Source organism: Lactuca sativa, chromosome 1, assembly GCF_002870075.4.
Source record: "Lactuca sativa cultivar Salinas chromosome 1, Lsat_Salinas_v11, whole genome shotgun sequence".
NCBI classification, from domain to species: domain Eukaryota; kingdom Viridiplantae; phylum Streptophyta; class Magnoliopsida; order Asterales; family Asteraceae; genus Lactuca; species Lactuca sativa.
The window spans coordinates 64,209,406-64,228,342 of NC_056623.2; the positions used below are offsets into that span (position 1 = coordinate 64,209,406).

The 18,937-nt window shown below is 38.1% G+C and overlaps 1 protein-coding gene across 1 annotated transcript; it reads left to right on the forward strand.

Moving 5' to 3' along the window:
• Positions 1 to 9,225: 9,225 nt before the first annotated feature.
• On the forward strand, positions 9,226 to 9,792 carry LOC122195132 (secreted RxLR effector protein 161-like). Its single transcript, XM_042896654.1, has one exon. The coding sequence runs from the start codon at positions 9,226 to 9,228 to the stop codon at positions 9,790 to 9,792; it is 567 nt and encodes a 188-aa protein (XP_042752588.1).
• Positions 9,793 to 18,937: the final 9,145 nt, after the last annotated feature.

Genomic DNA, 18,937 nt, shown 5'->3' on the forward strand with positions numbered 1-18,937 from the left:
TATTTTTTATATGCTTTATAACATTGTTTACATGCCTAAAATGCAAGATCCGGGAGCTTACGGTCCAAGAACGTTCTTGGGGTGTAAACTCCAAAACGAGGCCTAAAAGCTTCCTAGTCCCGATTCCTTGTTAGACAACTAGTTTAGGACTTATTGTAGGATCTTTTGAGGCTAGAAATCATCCAAGATCATAAGGCTTTTGGAGTTTACGGCCCAAGAGTTTCTTGGACCGTAAACACCATTTCCAAGGGCCAAACTGAGCCCTAAATCACCCCTAAGGCTTAAGGCATTTACCCTCTAATGCTTGTAGCTAATTTGGACACCAAAACACTTCAAAATCATATAGTTTTAGGATTTTACGTCCAAGGACATGCTCTTGGGCCGTACACCCCTTTTTCAAGGGCAAAGTGTACCCTAAACACCCCTAAGGCTTTAAGACAATTACCCTTTAATACTTAGGACTTGAATGGGGAATAAATTACATCAAAATCATCCCTTAAAGGGAGTTTACGGCCAAGGAACATCACTTGGGCCGTAAACTCCAAGTGAAGGCACATATGTGTGCCTAATGTCCCCTTTAGCCTTAGATAAAAACATGGAAGCTATCCTACTTGTGCAAGTGACTTAAAAGAATTAAAACCAACACCCCATAGGAGTTTACGGCCGTAAACTCTAGGGGAAATGGTCTTTAGGCCGTAAACTCCTCTATGGAGCATTCTAGGGCCTTAAACTACTTCAAGGATTATTCCAACAATGCTAGGCTTATTCTAGGATTAGTATGGCACTTCAAAACACCCAAAACCACCAAGTGAGGAGTTCACGGCCATAAACTCATGGGTTCACGGCCGTAAACTCCAAACGTGGGGTTTTTTGGGTGGTAAGCTATTATACAAGGTCATTGGTGCATTAAACCCCTTTTGCCTTGTCCCGTATCGACTTAGATGCAACCCTTAGGACCTATAACATTTATACAAAGTGTTTTCATGTTCCTAAGTGTCCCAACTTATTTTATTAAGTTATTATTTGGCTAATTAGTTATATATATGCTTATTATATGATAACTAGGCTCGTGCGTGTAAACAAGTCTTCGTTTGCCACCTAGCACGGTATCCGACACTGCAATTCAAACAGCTCACCACAAGTGAGTTCATACCCCTTTAATCAACCTTTGAAATGATTTTAAATGTTTTAAATACTTTATGGGGGGGGGGGGGGGAATACAAGTTAAATACCTATAGTTATTGCTTCAATCACATGTGATTGCATTAATCACATGTGATTAATAACTAGGAAACCAATGATTTTATCACTGTTCAAACTGTTTATCAAACTGTTTTACTTCAAAATGTTTTACAAGCCCTTTTACTTTCCAAACTTATTTACAAACTGTGATTCAAACATATGTTCCTTATACTTAAACTGTTTTATCAACTTATGCCTTCAAATTGTTTTATAAGATTGACATCAAGTCGATCTTTTCTTGAAATAATATTTATGTTCCAAATGTCTTATAAAAACTTATTGATGCTTTTACTTCTTATAAATTGCATGCCCATATATGTATAGAAGTATAAATAATGTTTAAAGGGCTTAGGAAGGCCATTCGCCCTATTTCCTTTTTCTCGATTTGGATGTGGTCTGGTGGGATTTCGGGTGACCATCCGAAGGTCGTTTCAATATTAATTATATATCAAATATACATATATAGACATAAAAGTACTTCCATATTCATACGTACTAGGCACATCATTAGTAAGTTACCATCGGGGTAACACAGGATCATACATATACAACTATACTATGAGAACATATACAACTATATTAGGAAGAGTACATATACAACTATACTAAGAGAACATATACAACTATACTATGAGAACATATACAACTATACTACGAGAACACATACAACTATACTACGAGAACATATACAACTATACTAGGAGGAGGACATATACAACCATACTAGAACGAGAAACATTACATTACATATACTAGAATACTTAAATTACTGTGATTTAAATCGGAGCATGACTTAACTGTCATGACTCGAGTTGTGGCCAGAGTCTCTTGGAGGGGGAGCGTGAGTTTGCGTATAGATCTATGCTAGATTGACAATCCTACACCTTGCTGCTAGCTACAGCCGGACCTGCAGGTATGCGGGTGCCAAACGTCATTTTCTTTATTACGACCATTCATTAAGTCGTTGTTACTAGTCGATAGTATGGTGCAATTTATCACATAATGCCTTAATATAAATCCGGTTTAAGGTAGTTAGTACGGCAGTAGTTCCTATAATACAAAACTACAGTACTACAATGATTTACCCATTACATATTTTTAGTGATAACCTCACTTAAACATTAATGTACAAACTATATTTTATTAAATGATAGTTACACTTGGTAAATTACACACTTTTACAACAAACGAGCATACAAAACAGTTAAGCCTTGGTAGAAGGCTACTTTAATAGAAAATATAGGTTTTTCTGAAAGATTCAAACTTTTACAAACACTTACATACATTTTACAAACTTATACTTGAGACACGTTCAAACGATTTTGATAACAAACACCGACACTAAAATACTTATGAATTCACCAGCTTAATGCTGATAAACTCCTTCAAAATAACTTGTATTCTTAGGTCATCAGTAGACAGGTACCGATGCCAGCTTTTGAGAAGATGGAGCGCATTCAAGACTCATCATATTATTTTGATTCACATTATATTTTTGGTGTCTAAAGCTGTACAGAACACACTTGTATTAAAATTATATATTTAATGCAATGGATGATGTTGTTTGCTTATTTACATTTACTGTGTTGTGATACTTTACATGACGTCCTCCGCCTCAGAACGTTTCCGCCGTTCTTGGTTTTGGGGTGCGACATATGTATATATATATATATATATATATATATATATATATATATATATATTTATATGAACTATGGATGAATCATGCAATTTACTCATATATATATATATATATATATATTGTAAATAACTGATGGTGTTGTAAATAATTGGTGGATGACATAATAATTGGTGCATAGTAAATTTGTCAACATTTCTAACTAGTTACAATTATATGTTAGTAAAATTTGTAGTATAAATACTCCTCCATTGTAAAGAATGAGACACACCAAAAAAGTAACAAGAGATATAACTTTCATATTCTCTTTAAATATTCTTTCTTCTCAATTAAAGTTATTATCAAAGTTTACTAGTTTGATTTGGTTTAAAGTTACATTAATTATGTTTAATTCATAACACGTTATGAGCACGATGCTCTAATCAAGGTTATTAAACAAGTGAAAGTCACATCTATCTTAATCAAGGTATGTATTACTTAGTAAAAATACTATTAATTAAAAAAAACTTTCATCATATTAAAATAATAATGATACTAATGAATTAATAAAACTTATATATTATGGACATTATGGACTACTAACAATTTTTATTTCTTATTCTAACATTTCTTTATGTATTCTAATTTTTATGCATACTACCATTTACATTATGCAACTAACTTTTATTTATGCATACTAACATTTATATTAGGCAACTAACTTTTATTTATGCATACTAACATTTAAAATATATTTATTTATACATGTCAATGTTTATTTATGTTTTAGATATTCTTCATAATTTTATTTAAACATTTACTAATATTTATTAATGTTTCTAATTAGTAAAATTATGCAAAGTAAAGTTATGTATTAGTTATAAATCTTATTAAATGATTTATAAAATACATATACATATATACACAATGGAAATATATATGCAACGGTTATAAACAACAAAAACAACAACTATATTTTTTTTTTACCATAAATAAACATCTTTACCCTGCTTATTTTACCCACAACAAATATTTCTCTCTTCTATCAAAGAAATCAAGCTTCAAGATGATTCATCCTTTTGTGATAATCAGGACTATAATAGGCATGTTACTTTTCATCCCAATCCTTAACATCGAAGATAATATGTAATTTCATCTACTTTTAGGCTTGTATGCAATGTTAGCTTTACCGCTTTTTTTGTGTAATATTTATTGAAATAAATGGATTTTAATCTTAATTTTAATTTTGTTTAAAATTTATAGTTACATTATGTCCAACATTGCAAAGCTCGAGTTTGCAACACTTGAAGTTAGTGAGAAAAACTATGTGCCATGGATGATAGATGTAAAAATGCATCTTGAGTCCATGGGAATCTCAAATGTTATATATCATATCATATTACACTATATTATAAAGGAAGCATTTTTCCTTTCACCATATTCATTTGAAACTCCCATGTATTTTTCTTTCGCCACATTCATTTGAAACTCCCATGACTTTTCAATTTCTTTCTAATAATAATTTTAAGTTGGTTAATAAGGTTAAATAAATATCAAACCTAAAGTGTAATTACATATAAACTAAATTTCAATATTAAAATAATACAGTTACTTCCACTTATTAAGTGGTTTTTTTAACTTTTAACATATTATACTTAATTTATTAGTTTTAATATATTGTTGGATGTAAACCACTATCATTTTAGAGATACAATTTTGGAACAATTTGTATAAAATACTTAAATTATTAATTTGAGTATAACATTACAGCGTTAACTTAAATATAAATTTTAGTTTAACTTAAACAACCCATAAAATATTTTGTAAATAGCTCAATGTGATTAATTGTAGTGTTTTTCTAATAATAATTATAAGTTAGTTAATAAGGATAAATAAATATCAAACTTAAAGTGTAATCCTAAATATACTAAATTTTAATTTTAAAATAATATATTTACTTCTACTTATAAAGTTATGTCTTTAACTTTTAACATATTATACTTAATTTATTAGATTTAATGTGTTGTTGTATGTAAACCATTATTAGTTTAAAGCTACAACTTTTGAACAGTTTGGACAAAATACTTAAATTGTTATTTTAAAAATCACATTACAATGTCAACTTAAATATAAATATTAGTTACACTTAAAAAAACCAAAGATTATTTTGTAAATAGTTAAAAGTGATAAATTTTAGTGATAAATGCATAAACTAAATTGTAATCTCAATTTAACTAAAATATTTCCTAAAGATATTTTCATAATCATTAAAAATTTTCAAATAAGTAGCTTAAAATATTTTACAATAACAATAGTTAAAATAACTCTATATAAAATTATATTGTTACCTTTAAAATCAAAAAACAATGTTTGATGTTTTAAATAATTATAATAATAAAATCAAAACATTAAGCAAATAAATTTTAAAAAATTAATTAATAATAACAACAACTATAAATAACATTAAACCATATATTATATTTAATTTTATTCATGTATAACTCGTAGGTAGAAGTTATTCAAACGATTGAGATTATAAAGTTATAATAGATGTATATATTATCATATAATTCAAAATAATCAATACATTATATCAATTTAGTATACGAATTATTATATCAAATTTAACAATAATGTTATTGTTGTATTAAAAAAACATATATTTGTAAAGACTTCAACTATATAGGTGTTTATGTGCAACGCACGGACATTCGCCTACTGAATTTAATAATTGTTTTGCACAAGAACAAAGCAAAAGCACAAGTTTTCCTTCGTAAGCATATTGATGAAATGTTGAGATTTGAAAATCTTGATGTTACTAATCCAAGTATTCTCCGGAATCTTTTGAAAGAAAGATTTGATCATCAAAAGGGAGTTATACTTCCAAATGCTAGAGATGAATGGAGAACACTGAGGTTTCAAGACTTCAAAAAAGTAAATGAATACAACTCAGCTTTGTTCAAAATATATTTACAACTCAAGTATTGTGGACAAGAAGTTACTGATGAAGATAGGTTGGAGAAAACTTACTCCACATTTCATGCAACAAACATTACCTTGATGTAACAATATCGGATGCAAAAGTTCACAAGATATTCTGAACTGAATGCATGTCTGCTCGTTGCAGAGCAAAACAATGAACTGTTGATGAAAAACCATGAATCTCGTCCAACCAGATTAGTAGCACTTCCTGAAGCAAATGCTACAAATATTGATGGTCATCGAAACAATACGCGTGGACGAGGGCGTGGTCGTGGTCGAGGACAACCATAATTATGGTCGTGGACAAGGTAATAATCGTGGTCGTGGCCAGAAAAGGAATAATTACTGATATTCACAATGAAACAATGTCCACACACAAGATAAGGCCAAAGTGGCAAGGCATGACACTGGGACATCACAAAAATCTGATGGTTCATGTTATAAATGTAGTAGCACAAGCCATTGGTCAAGGACCTGTCGCACACCTGCACATCTTTGTCAACTTTATCAAGAGTCCATTAAAGGAAAAGGAAAAGGGGCAAACCTCATTGATAATGTTGAATTCATTCCGCTAAATGTTGTTGATTTCTGCAATGACATGGAAGACATAAACTAAAAAAATCTATTATTGTTCTAGAAAAACTGTTTTTCCTTTGTTTGTTTTTCATGTAATGTCTTTCTTATAATAAATGAACTTTCTTTTTAATATTAATTATGATTATGTTTATTCATTTATTATTCCTTTCATATGTGAAGTTTAATATGAGTCCAACTGGAGCACAACACCAAGTTAAGATTGGAGATCTTTGTATAGCAGATAGTGGTAGTACACATACTATTCTGAAATCAAAGAAATATTTTTTCAAAATTAGTACCAACAAAAACAGTCATACATACAATATCAGGTCCTGTAGACTTGATAGAGGGAACCGGGAAAGCTTATTTTATATTACCAAATGGTACAAGCTTTTGTATAGAAAATGTCTTATTTTCTCCAAAGTCTAATAAAGACTTATTAAGTTTCAATGACATATATTTCAAAGGATATGACACAAAAACTATGACCATTGAAAATAAGAAATATATGTATATTATAGACAAAAACCATGTGCTTGAAAACCTACCAACACTTGATTCTGGTCGGCATTATACATATATACCTATGATTGAATCAAATATGGTAATTGAAGGAAGACATTGTGATCCTAGGACATTCGGTTTATGGCATGATAGGTTGGGCCACCCAGGATTAACAATGATGTGAAGGATAATTGAGAATACACATGGGCATCCATTGAAGGAACAAAAGATCCCTCAATCCAATAGCATAAAACCATGTACATCTTGTTTCCTTGGAAAGTTAATTATAAAACACTCTCCAATAAAAGTTGAATAGAAATCACCTAGATTTCTAGAATATGTGGACCGATTCACCCTTTATTTGGACCATTTAGATACTTTATGTTCTTAATAGATGCATCCACCAAATGGTCTCATGTTTGCCTATTATCAACTCGTAATATGACATTTGCAAAGTTTCTTGCCCAAATTATTAAATTAAGGGCACATTTCCCTGATTATACTATCAAAAGAGTGAGACTTGATAATGCTGGTGAATTTACTTCACAAGCATTTAATGACTATTGTATGTCTATAGGAATTGTTGTTGAGCATCCAGTTGCTCACGTACACACACAAAATGGTTAAACGTCTCCAGCTAATAGCTAGACCATTGATAATGAGGACCAAACTTCTTGTTTCTGTTTGGGGCCATGCAATCTTACATGCAGGATCATTGATACGCATGAGACCAAGTTCATATATATCATGTATATTCTCCACTACAACTTGCTTTCGGTCAAGAGCCAAATATACCCCATTTGAGAATTTTTGGGTGTACAATATATGTCCCTGTTGCACCACCTCAAAGGACAAAAATGGGTCCTCAAAGAAGGTTGGGAATATATGTTGGTTATGAGTCAGTATCTATTATAAGATATCTTGAACTATTAACAGGTGATGTTTTCACGGCACACCTAGCAGATTGTCAATTTGATGAGACAAATTTCCCATCATTAGGTGGAGAAAAGAAGATTCTGGAAAAGGATGTGTCATGGCATGAGCCTTCTTTATCATATCTTGACACTCGCACAAAGCAATATGACATGGAAGTTCAAAAGATAATGCATTTCCATGTAATGGAAAATCAATTACCTAATGCATTTACTGACACAAAAAGGGTGACTAAATCATATATACCAGCTGTCAATGTTCCAGCTCGAATTGACATTCCACATGGACAATCTGATGATAAAGTCACTTAAGAGTCTAAAACACACCTGAAGCGTGGAATGCCATTTGGTTCTAAGGATAAGAACCCATGAAAAATAAGAGGATAAGAAAATGCACTAGATTATGATGAAAGTGTTCCTGGAGAAACACGAATTATTCAAATTCCCCCAGGAAAGGAGGAGGATACACAAAATTATGGTCAGACAAATAGAATATGTGACCAAAATGAAACTGACAATATAGGTGCAATATTTTCTTATTCAGTTGCATGTGATATTATGAATGATGATCCTGAACCACAATCTGTCATTGAATGTCAAAGAAGAAATGATTTGGCTAAATGGAAGGAAGCTATGCAAGTTGAATTAAATTCTCTTAACAAGAGAAAGGTTTTTGGGAACATTATCCTCACACCTGAAGTTGTGAAACCATTAGGATATAGATTGATCTTCGTACAAAAAAGAAATGAGAAAGACAAAATTATAAGATACAAGGCCAGGCTTGTTGCTCAAGGTTTCTCTCGAAGACCTGGAATTGATTATGAAGAAACTTCTTCACCGGTAATGGATGCAACCACTTTCAGATATTTAATCAACTTGGCAGTATCTAAAAATTTAGAGATGCGTCGTATGGATGTTGTTACATATTATTTGTATGGATCACTTGATAGTGATATCTATATGAAAATCCCTGAAGGATTTAAAATGCCTGAAGCGTTAAGTGCAAAACCCAAAGAAATGTATTCTATATAGTTACAAAGATCTTTGTATGGTTTAAAGCAATCTAGGCGCATGTGGTACAATCCTTTAAGCGATTATTTGACAAGTAAAGGTTATAAAAATAACACTATTTGTCCATGTGTATTTATTAAGAAAACAACATATGGATATGTGATCATAGCAGTCTATGTTGATGATCTGAACATCATTGGAACGAATAAAGAAATCCTTGAAGTGATTGAACTTTTAAAGAAAGAATTTGAAATGAAAGATTTTGGAAAAACCAAATATTGTCTTGGTTTACAGATTGAGCATATGCCTAACGGAATACTTGTGCATTAATACACAAAAAGTGTCTTGAAACGTTTCAATATGGACAATGCAAATCATTTAGGCACTCCATTTCGTCCATGCGAAGAAAATGAAGAAGTCCTTGGTTTAGAAGTACCATATCTAAATGCAATTGGAGCTCTTATGTATCTTACCAATTATACTAGACCTGACATTTCTTTCGTTGTAAACATGCTAGCAAGATTTAGTTCAGCCCCAACACAAAGACATTGGAATGGAATCAAACATATTTTTCGATACCTTCGAGGAACTAGTGATTTAGGGTTATTATACATATGCAGGTTATTGTCTGATCCTCATAAAGCTAGATCTGAAACTGGATACGTATTCATGAATGGAGGTACTGCAATTTCTCGGCGTTCTCAAAAGCAAACACTTGTTGCCATATCCTCAAATCATGCTGAAGTAATTGCACTAAATGAAGCTAGTAGAGAATGTACATGGTTAAGATCGATGACACAACTAGTTTTAACTTCATGTGGACTTGAAAAGGATATATCTCCAACTTTAATTTATGAAGATAACTCAGCATGTGTCACTCAAATGAAACAAGGTTATATCGAGAGCGACAGGACAAAACATATGTAACGACCCAATTTTCACGTCCAAAAATTTCATTTTTTATTAAGTGATTTGCAAAACATTTGTAACAAAATATCAACCGATCATATAAAAACATGTCTCGAGTCTGAAAACCAAATCGTAAAACATAATAATGTCAGAGTACAATTCCCAGAATAACTCATAGTACGGAAAACAATGTGTGTGTATGATGTGCCGCTACCGCGCCAGCTCCTTCCCCTTCGCTGAAGAGGTACCTGAAACCAAAACTATAAACTGTAAGCACAAAGCTTAGTGAGTTCCCCCATCGTAACACATACCATACAATCACATAACATACATACTGCCGGACAATTCTGGGGTGCCCGACCTACCCGGTACGGCCATTCTGGGGTGCCATCCTACCCGTGTCAAGCCATTCTGGGGTGCTGACCTGCCCGTCGGTCCTAACAACCGACCCTCGGGGACTATTCCACCCCCTACTGCTACTATCACATATATCATAACATTAACATGTTATCAGACATATCTGGGTGTCCGAACTACCCTTCGGTCCTAACAACTGAACTTGGGGACTATTCCCTTCCTACTACCACTATCACATATAACATATCATGCCAGCATATAAACATATCATCACATACTGTCAGACATATCTGGGCTGTCTAACCTGCCCTTTGGTCCTAACAACCGAACTCTACTACTATCACATATAACATATCATGCCAGCATATAACATATCAGGTAGTAGCAGACCTAGATGATATCACAAAGACAATCATCTAACATACAACTCCTACTGGTGGGCCGGCATTGTGGCCGTAGACCCACTGCTACTGGAATGTAACTCACCTCGTAGTAGCTGTTGAACTGTGCGGGAATCCTCTAACCGCTGCCGCTGCTGCTCCAGAAATCCTCCAGCTATAATTCCCACAAAACACTTAGTCATAAACTGCTAACTGTTCTTAGGGTAAAATGACCATTTTACCCCTGACCAAGTTAAAGTCAAAGTCAACTTCCAGTTGACCTGACTCGCCGAGTCCCTATCCCTTTACTCGTCCTCATCCATGACCCTAGTCATCGAGTTGGGCCGTCAACTCGATGAGTTCTTCTCTCATATGAACATCACATGAAAACTCATCCGACTCGCCGAGTTGATGAACAAATCATCGAGTTCATCTTCATCTGATGAACAAGCTCTGTCATCGACTCGCCGAGTTGATGAACAACTCGTCGAGTTCATCTTCATCCTTAAGAAGATTGCCTTGGACACGCCAAGTCTGCTCAGAGTCCCATGAATTTCCAGAACAATGGCTTAGTCCAGAACGCTGGGTCACTCCCCGGGACTCCCTAAAACCTTTCCACACTCAACTGGGTCCTTTTGACCCTCACTGAATGGGACAGAAACCTTGGACTCACCGAGTCGGTCACATCCCTTCACTAAAGCTTCAATTTCTGATGTACAACCCTTGATCAAAAGATAGATCTATGCTTCTATAATCGGTCTTGCATGTAAAGTTACAACCTTTACATGCTTGCATGGGACTTTGAGCTCAAAAGGTCCTAAAACAAGATCTTACAATGCATGGGGCCTTCTTTGAGTGCAAAAGCCACTCCTTTCTGCCTTGTAACCCCTCTAAGGAACCAGATCCGAAACATCAACCCCAAACCATGCTTGCAATCATGGTTGGTGACCAAAATGGCTTAGAAAAAGCCCTAAAACTCCACAAAATGGGATCTATCAAAAGAGCAAACAAGGTATAGACTTTATACCTTCTGTAGGCTACAAATGATGCTCAAAGTCGGATCCCTCTAGCCTCCTCTTGATCCTTCAAGCTTTTCCTTCCTTCCTTGGATCACAAAAGCACCAAAATACTCCAAAAGCCTTAGATTGCTTCAATAACGGCTAGGGTTTGCTATGGGGGTATTCTGGGAGCAAATGGGATGAAGGAGGCCGAGTTAAGGTGTTTAAATAGGGTGCAAACCCTCGGATTAGGTTTTTGGTCTAGATAGGGCCTACTCGCCGTGTCCGGGACCCGACTTGTCGAGTCCACAGCTTAAACTTCGCGTCTCATCCCGCTTCTACTCAGCGAGTTGCTCCTTCAACTCACCGAGTCCAAGGCCAAAATGCAAAATATTTAAAAGAAGGGAATACGCACCGAGAACCAGGTGCTACAAATCTCCCCCACTTATTTTAGACTTCGTCCTCGAAGTCTGCTGCTCAATCCTAAAACAGTTCGGGGTAATGCTCCATCATCTCGTCCACTGGTTCCCAAGTCCACTCCGACCCCTTCCGATGCTGCCATTGCACCTTCACGAGTTCCACTCTCTTGTTCCTCAAATCCTTCGACTTCCGGCCGAGGATTGCCACCGGTCGCTCAATGTAGTTCAGGAAACCATCAACCTGAATGCCCTCCAAGTGTACCACTGCTGAGGCGTCCTCCAGGCACTTTCGCAGCTGAGAAACATGGAAAGTGTTGTGTATCTGACTGAGTTCGGCTGGCAGATCCAGCCTATACGCCACTTTGCCCACCCGGGCTACAACCCTGAACGGTCCAATGTACCTGGGGCCCAACTTACCCCGCTTCATGAATTGGATAACGCCTTTCCACGGCGACACCTTTAGGGGAACCGTATTCCCTACCTGGAATTCCAGGTCTAATCGACGCTTATCGGCATAGCTTTTCTGCCGACTCTGAGCAGTTTGAAGCCTGCTTCGGACCTACTGAATCTTCTCTGTCGTCTCGAGTACTACCTCAGTGCTCCCCATCACCCTTTGGCCAACCTCACCCCAACATATCGGGGTCCTGCACTTCCTCCCATATAGCATCTCAAAGGGAGGACGATCAGTGCTCGCATGATAACTATTGTTATAGGAGAACTATGCCAATGGAAGGTAGGTATCCCAGCTACCTCCGAAGTCTAACACGCAAGCTCGTAGCATATCCTCCAAGGTATGGATGGTCCGCTCGGTCTAACCATCTGTCTGCGGGTGAAAGACAGTGCTAAAATGTAGACGAGTACCCAGCTCGTCATGAAACTTCTTCCAAAACCTGGAAGTGAACCGCACATCGCTATCTAAAATCACCGATACTGACACCCCGTGTCGCGCCACTACCTCCCTGATATAGATATCGGCCAACCTTTCGGCCGAAATACTCTCCTAAATCGGGATAAAATGGGCACTCTTGGTCAATCGATCGACGATGACCCAAATCGAATCCACTCCCCGCGCGGTCCTGGGAAGCTTTGTGATAAAATCCATCGTAATATCTTCCCATTTCCACAACTGAATATCCAACGGCTACATCTTGTCATGTGGCCTCTAGTGCTCGGCCTTGACCTTCCTGCAGGTCAAGCACCGCTCCACGTACCATGCTACATCCCGCTTCATGCAGGGCCACCAATAGTCCAGACGAAGATCCCTATACATCTTCGTCGCCCCGGGATGAATGGAGAATCGAGATTTGTGCGCCTCCTCCATCAGAACCTGGCGCACACCCCCGAGGTACGGCACCCACACCCTACGGTGTAGTGTCAGTAATCCTCGACTTTCACAGTCGAAGGAGGAAACCTGCCCCACAATCCGCTCTCTCTTTCGATGTTCCTCCTTCATGGCCTCCTACTGGGCCTCCCGAATTCGCTCCAATAGCGGAGTCACCACTGTCATCCTCAGGCGAATATCCCTGATCGGCGTTGCCTTGTGGCTAAGCGCGTCGGCCACCACATTGGCCTTCTTCGGGTGATAAAGGATCTCACAATCGTAATCCTTTACCACGTCCATCCACCGAAGCTGCCTCATGTTTAGATTCGGCAGATCCATGAGGTACGTCAAACTCTTATGGTCCGTGTAGATGGTACAACGAACCCCATAAAGGTAATGACGCCAAATATTGAGGGCGAACACAACAACCCCCAGCTCCAAATCATGCGTCGGGTAGTTCGCCTCGTTAGGCTTCAGCTGCCTCGACGCGTAGGCGATGACATGCCCTCTCTACATGAATACTGTGCCCAACCCGGAGATGGATGCATCGTAGTACACAACAAAATCCTCCATGCCCTCTGGCAGGGCTAAGATTGGTGCCTCGCACAATCTCTGTCTCAGTGTCTCGAACATGGCCTGCTGCTCAGGCCCCCATCGAAAGACCACGGCCTTCCTTATTAGCCTAGTCAGGGGTACAACTATCTTGGAGAAATCCTTGATGAATCTCCGATAGTAGCCGACTAATCCTCGGAAACTCCGAATCTCAGATGGAGACTTCGAAACCTCCCATCTCATCACGGCCTCCACCTTGGCCGGGTCCACTGAAATCCCGTTCTAGTTGATGAGATGCCCAAGGAACTGCACCTGGTGCAACCATAACTCACACTTGGAGAACTTAGCATACAAGTTCTCCCTCCTTAAGGTCTCCAACACCTCCCGCAGGTCTTCCTCGTGATCCTCCCGCATCTTGGAATAAACCAAGATATCATCAATAAACATTATCGCCGACCGGTCTAACATCGGTCTACACACGCGGTTCATGAGGTCCATGAACATGGAAGGAGCATTGGTGAGCCCGAAGGGCATCACCAAAACTCGTAATGGCCATAGCGTGTCCGAAACACAGTCTTCTGTACATCCTCCTCTCTGACCCTCATTCGATGATATCATGAACGTAAATCAATCTTGGAGAACCAGGATGCTCCCTACAGCTGGTCAAAGAGGTCATCAATCCTCGGGAGTGGCTAACGGTTCTTTACCGTTACCTTGTTCAGCTCCCGATAATCTATACACATCTAATGCGACCCGTCCTTCTTCCTCACAAACAGAATCGGGGCTCCCCAGGGAGAACTACTCGGTCTAATGAATCCCTTGTCTAACAGCTCCTGCAGCTGTGTAGACAACTCCTGCATATCAGGAGGAGCCAACCGATACGGTGCCTTGGCTATCGGAGCCGCACCAGGGACTAGGTCGATCCTGAACTCCACCTACCTCTCCGGAGGTATCCCTGGCAACTCCTCGGGGAATACATCCGTAAACTCTCGCACCACGGGCACATCATCCACTGTTGCCTTACCCGTCTCCTGGGTGTCCATGACATAAGCGACATATCCTGCACAACCCTGCTGAAGGTAACACCTAGCACTCGCTGCTGAACATACCGTTGGTCCTTGCTATGGCCTGTCGCCCTGAACTACCAAATCTCCCCCACTTGGGGTCCTGATCTGAACCAGATGTTGTGCGCAATCTATCACTGCCCCATTGGGGCTCAACCAATCCATGCCTATAATCACCTTGTTCCCTCTCAACGGAATAGGAACCAGGTCTACCAGATAACGCTCCTCGAATATTCTTAGCACACAGTCTCGGAATACCGTCGATGCTCTCACCGATCGGTCATCTGCAATCTCTACCTCTAAAGGGCAATCCAACATCCCCAAAGACTCGAGGAACTTCTTGCTAAGAGCAAGAGAGACAAATGATCAAGTATGTAACGCCTGTGTTTCCGGGCTTGCCATTTTTAGCAATGTAATAGTCTAGGTTAACCTTTGTAACCCGTTTTGAAATAATAAGAGTGTATTATTTGAGTATTTTGTGTTTTGTGCTTAATTGCTTAATTATGTGGTTTGATTAATTAAGAATAAAAATAAGCATCAAAATTTAAGTGTAAAATAAACTTAATATCTTTGAATAATGTTGTAGTAGTTGAAACGAGGTTTCCGAATATATATAGAACGCCCAAATCTGACTTCGTATGAGGAAGTTATGATTTATCGAAGTTTCGGCTTAGCGGTGAGCAGCCTGTTTTACTCGATTTGAGATCGAGGGGTTTGTAGCCGAAACAATCTAAATGAGAATCGAAGATCTCATTGTTGGTATCGAAACGATAAAAAGTTAGGCGAGAACGGACGTCAAACGAAGAAGTTATAAATTTATAACGAAGTTTTTCTGTCGCGGTCTATTAAAAATAAATAATAAAAATAAAGTCGAAATTAGCCGACAGAGTCTAAACGAAAGTTGTAGAGCGTAGTCTCACCTTCGCGTGGATATAAAGAACGTCGAAAACGGAGTTCGTATGAAGAAGATATGAATTTCCGAAGTTTATTATTTATTTTGTATTTAAATTTAAATGGAAACTCGGAGGCATTATCCGAAGGCGAGTCACCGGTCTGATCCGAGGTACGCCCCGCGTACTCCGAAGGTGTCGACATCGCAGCAAGTGGCTTCGGATGACGCATGCCATGACGACTTCGGACCAGTACGCCCAGCGTACTCCGAGGCTCCAGCCTCCTATAAATAGGATGCGAGGGCAGCCGACCCAATTGCCAATTTCTTCTCTTCTCTCTCCCGTTTTGCATCGTTTTGCGTGCCAGAAATATCCCGAAGCCCCGGTATTATTCTCAAGCCCCGAGGCAAGTCCCGAGATCCCGAAGATCCCGAGAAGTGCGGTTCCTAAGCCGAAGCTCTGCCCGCGAGAAGTTCGATTTTTGTGAAGATCTTTCAGATCTGCTGAGGATTACTACTTCTGCAAGTCGTAGTGTTGTTCGATCATCTTCTGATCAAGTGAGTGTATACTAACTTTCACAAACACGATAATAATACATGTTTGGTTCGAGTGTATTAATTATATTGTTGTTTATAAGTGTGAGTGTATACTAACTTTCATAAACACGATAATAATACAAGTTTGGTTCGAGTGTATTAAGTATATTGTTGTTTATAAGTGTGAGTGTGTAGTTACTTTCTTCTAACACATAAATGTTAAGTATTTTCTATAAAATACGTGCTATGTGTATAGTATATTGTTGTTTATATGTGTGAATGTGTATTCACCCTCTTCTATCTCATAGATATGATTTATTCTCTATGAGATATGTGCTATGTGGGTGTGTGCCTCATCTGTTATGTGGATTATGTGTTGATTAAAGCATGCTATACAGGTTTTTAAACTATGTATACAAATGTATATTTTTATCTACTAATATGTTGGGTAGAACATGGGTAGATAGTTGGTGTGTAATAAACAGATGAGAGGCCTCGTTGTTGTTTGATTGAGTCATCTAGCGGAGTTTAGATGACGACCACTGGCTATTCTAGACAGTCTTGTGGAAACATTAGCAGGTTCGCCACCTGTAGGTGTTAATGAACTCGGGTGTTCATTCGCTGTACTCCATCCCCCTCATGGTTGCCTTATTTGACTTATATTGTTGAGGTACCCCCGAAGCATGTGTTGTCGCCCCGATGAAATATTCTTAGACTAGGTCCCTTGTGTTAGTTGTTTTAGGGACATAAAGTGAGAATAACGGGAATGGGTAATTAGGTTATTGTTGGTTGGTGAAAATTAAATATGATTATTTATTGTGGGTTGAAAACCCTATATGCTCACCAGGCTCCCAAGCCTGACCCACTCAGTTTTAATTGTATTACAGGAAGTGGCGCGAGGGCATGAGATGGATGAACCATCAGTTGTTTTGTTTACAAGTCTGTATATGTTTATATTTGTTGAATGACTTGTAATGTATTTGTTTATGCTTATTGGTCTGTATCGGAACATGACACCCCGAGTTTTGATTATATAATGAAAAATACATTTCTTTTATGAAATGCTTTGGTAAACATTGTTTTATCATGTTTTGTTTTTGGGAACAAATTCCGCAACTCTTTCAAATCAAAAGGATTTACTCTGAAAATATTTTAAAAGCATAAATGAAAATCGGTCTTTTCTGGCCGAGATTTTGGGGATGTCACAGTTGGTATCAGAGCATTAGTTTAAGCGAACTAGGAATTTGTAGGATTTTTAGACTTGAACTTAGAATGCTAAGTGAAGTTTTGAGATGTGTGTCTGTTCTGTTTTAGACACGAGCACTGGTTTATTTTAGGAAAGTTGCCTAAAATGCTTTATGTGCTAAATGGTATATGTTGCCATATTATTTGTTCGAATCTATGGTCTGTTGCCGACCGGATCTAGAAACCTTATGTGTGTAGGATTCTAAGCGTACGTCTACGGTATTAGAACTAGCATGTAAACGTTTCGGTGTGATAAGGAAGATTTGAATATCTACCATGATTGAGGATCTAATTTCACCTTATTCGGTGTGTAGATCAAAATGGTGAGAACAAGAAGTGGAGTTGGAAATGCTGATGAAAACAGGAATCAACCACCAGTGATTGAACAAATACTTGTCGTAGCAGCAACACCTGAGCCAATAACCATGGATGGTGTGCAATTGATGATTCAGACGATGTTGGATCGTCAGATGGATGAAACTAGACGGTTGCTTCAGCAGCATCGTGAAGAACTGTCAATTCGTGTGGAAGAGCCTGAATTAAATGAAGGGCAGAGTTCTTGGTGCAGTTCAACCGTAAGTTCTGCTCGGCTCAAAATTTGTTGGAGTTGGAGAATAAGTTTTTGACATTGACGAAGGGTAGCATGTCAGTTGATGAATACACCAATAGCTTCACCGATAAAATGGAGTTTGCCTTGCGTATCGTTCCAGACGAGCTGACAAAGGTGGATCGGTATACGAAGGGACTTCCATGGGAGTACGAGGTGCCAGTACGTCAGGCACTTACTCTAGAGGCAGCTATCTGGGCTGCCAAGTCTGTTGAGAACATGATAAAGGGAAGAACCACCGTCAAGGTTGAGGTTGGTGAGAAAAGAAAGTTTGAGGGAACATCTGGTTCCGGTAAGAAGGGCAAATTTTCGAAATCTGATTCGAAAAAGTTTGGAGGAAAAGGAGGCGAAGCAAAGTGGTGTGATAAGTGTAAGAAAAAGCACTTTGGGAAATGTAGTGAGGATGTGACCTGCTACAAGTGTGGGAAGGTTGGACATTTTGCCAATGAATGTCCGAACAACAAAATGATGTGTTTTGGTTGCAATGAAGAGGGGCATATTTTGAAAGACTGTCCGAAGAAGAAGGAGGCAGCTAGGCCCAACATTCCACCAAAGCTGAAGGCGAGAGCCTTCCAGATGACACTTGAGGCTGCGAAAGATGAAGCTGATGTTGCTTCAAGTACCTTTCTCGTATACGAATTACCTGCTCAAATTTTGTTTGATTCTGGAGCCAACTACTCCTTTATTTCGCATGAGTTTGGTAGAAAGCTAGCTTTGCCTATTGTTAGACTAGATGATGCTTTATTAGTCGAAGTAGCTAGTGGCAAGTTTGTACCTGTTAGCCATCGTATGAA

What these genes read in the sequence shown, in the direction of transcription:
- LOC122195132 (XM_042896654.1), top strand. Translation starts at nt 9,226, where the DNA reads ATGGACAATGCAAATCATTTAGGCACTCCATTTCGTCCATGCGAAGAA.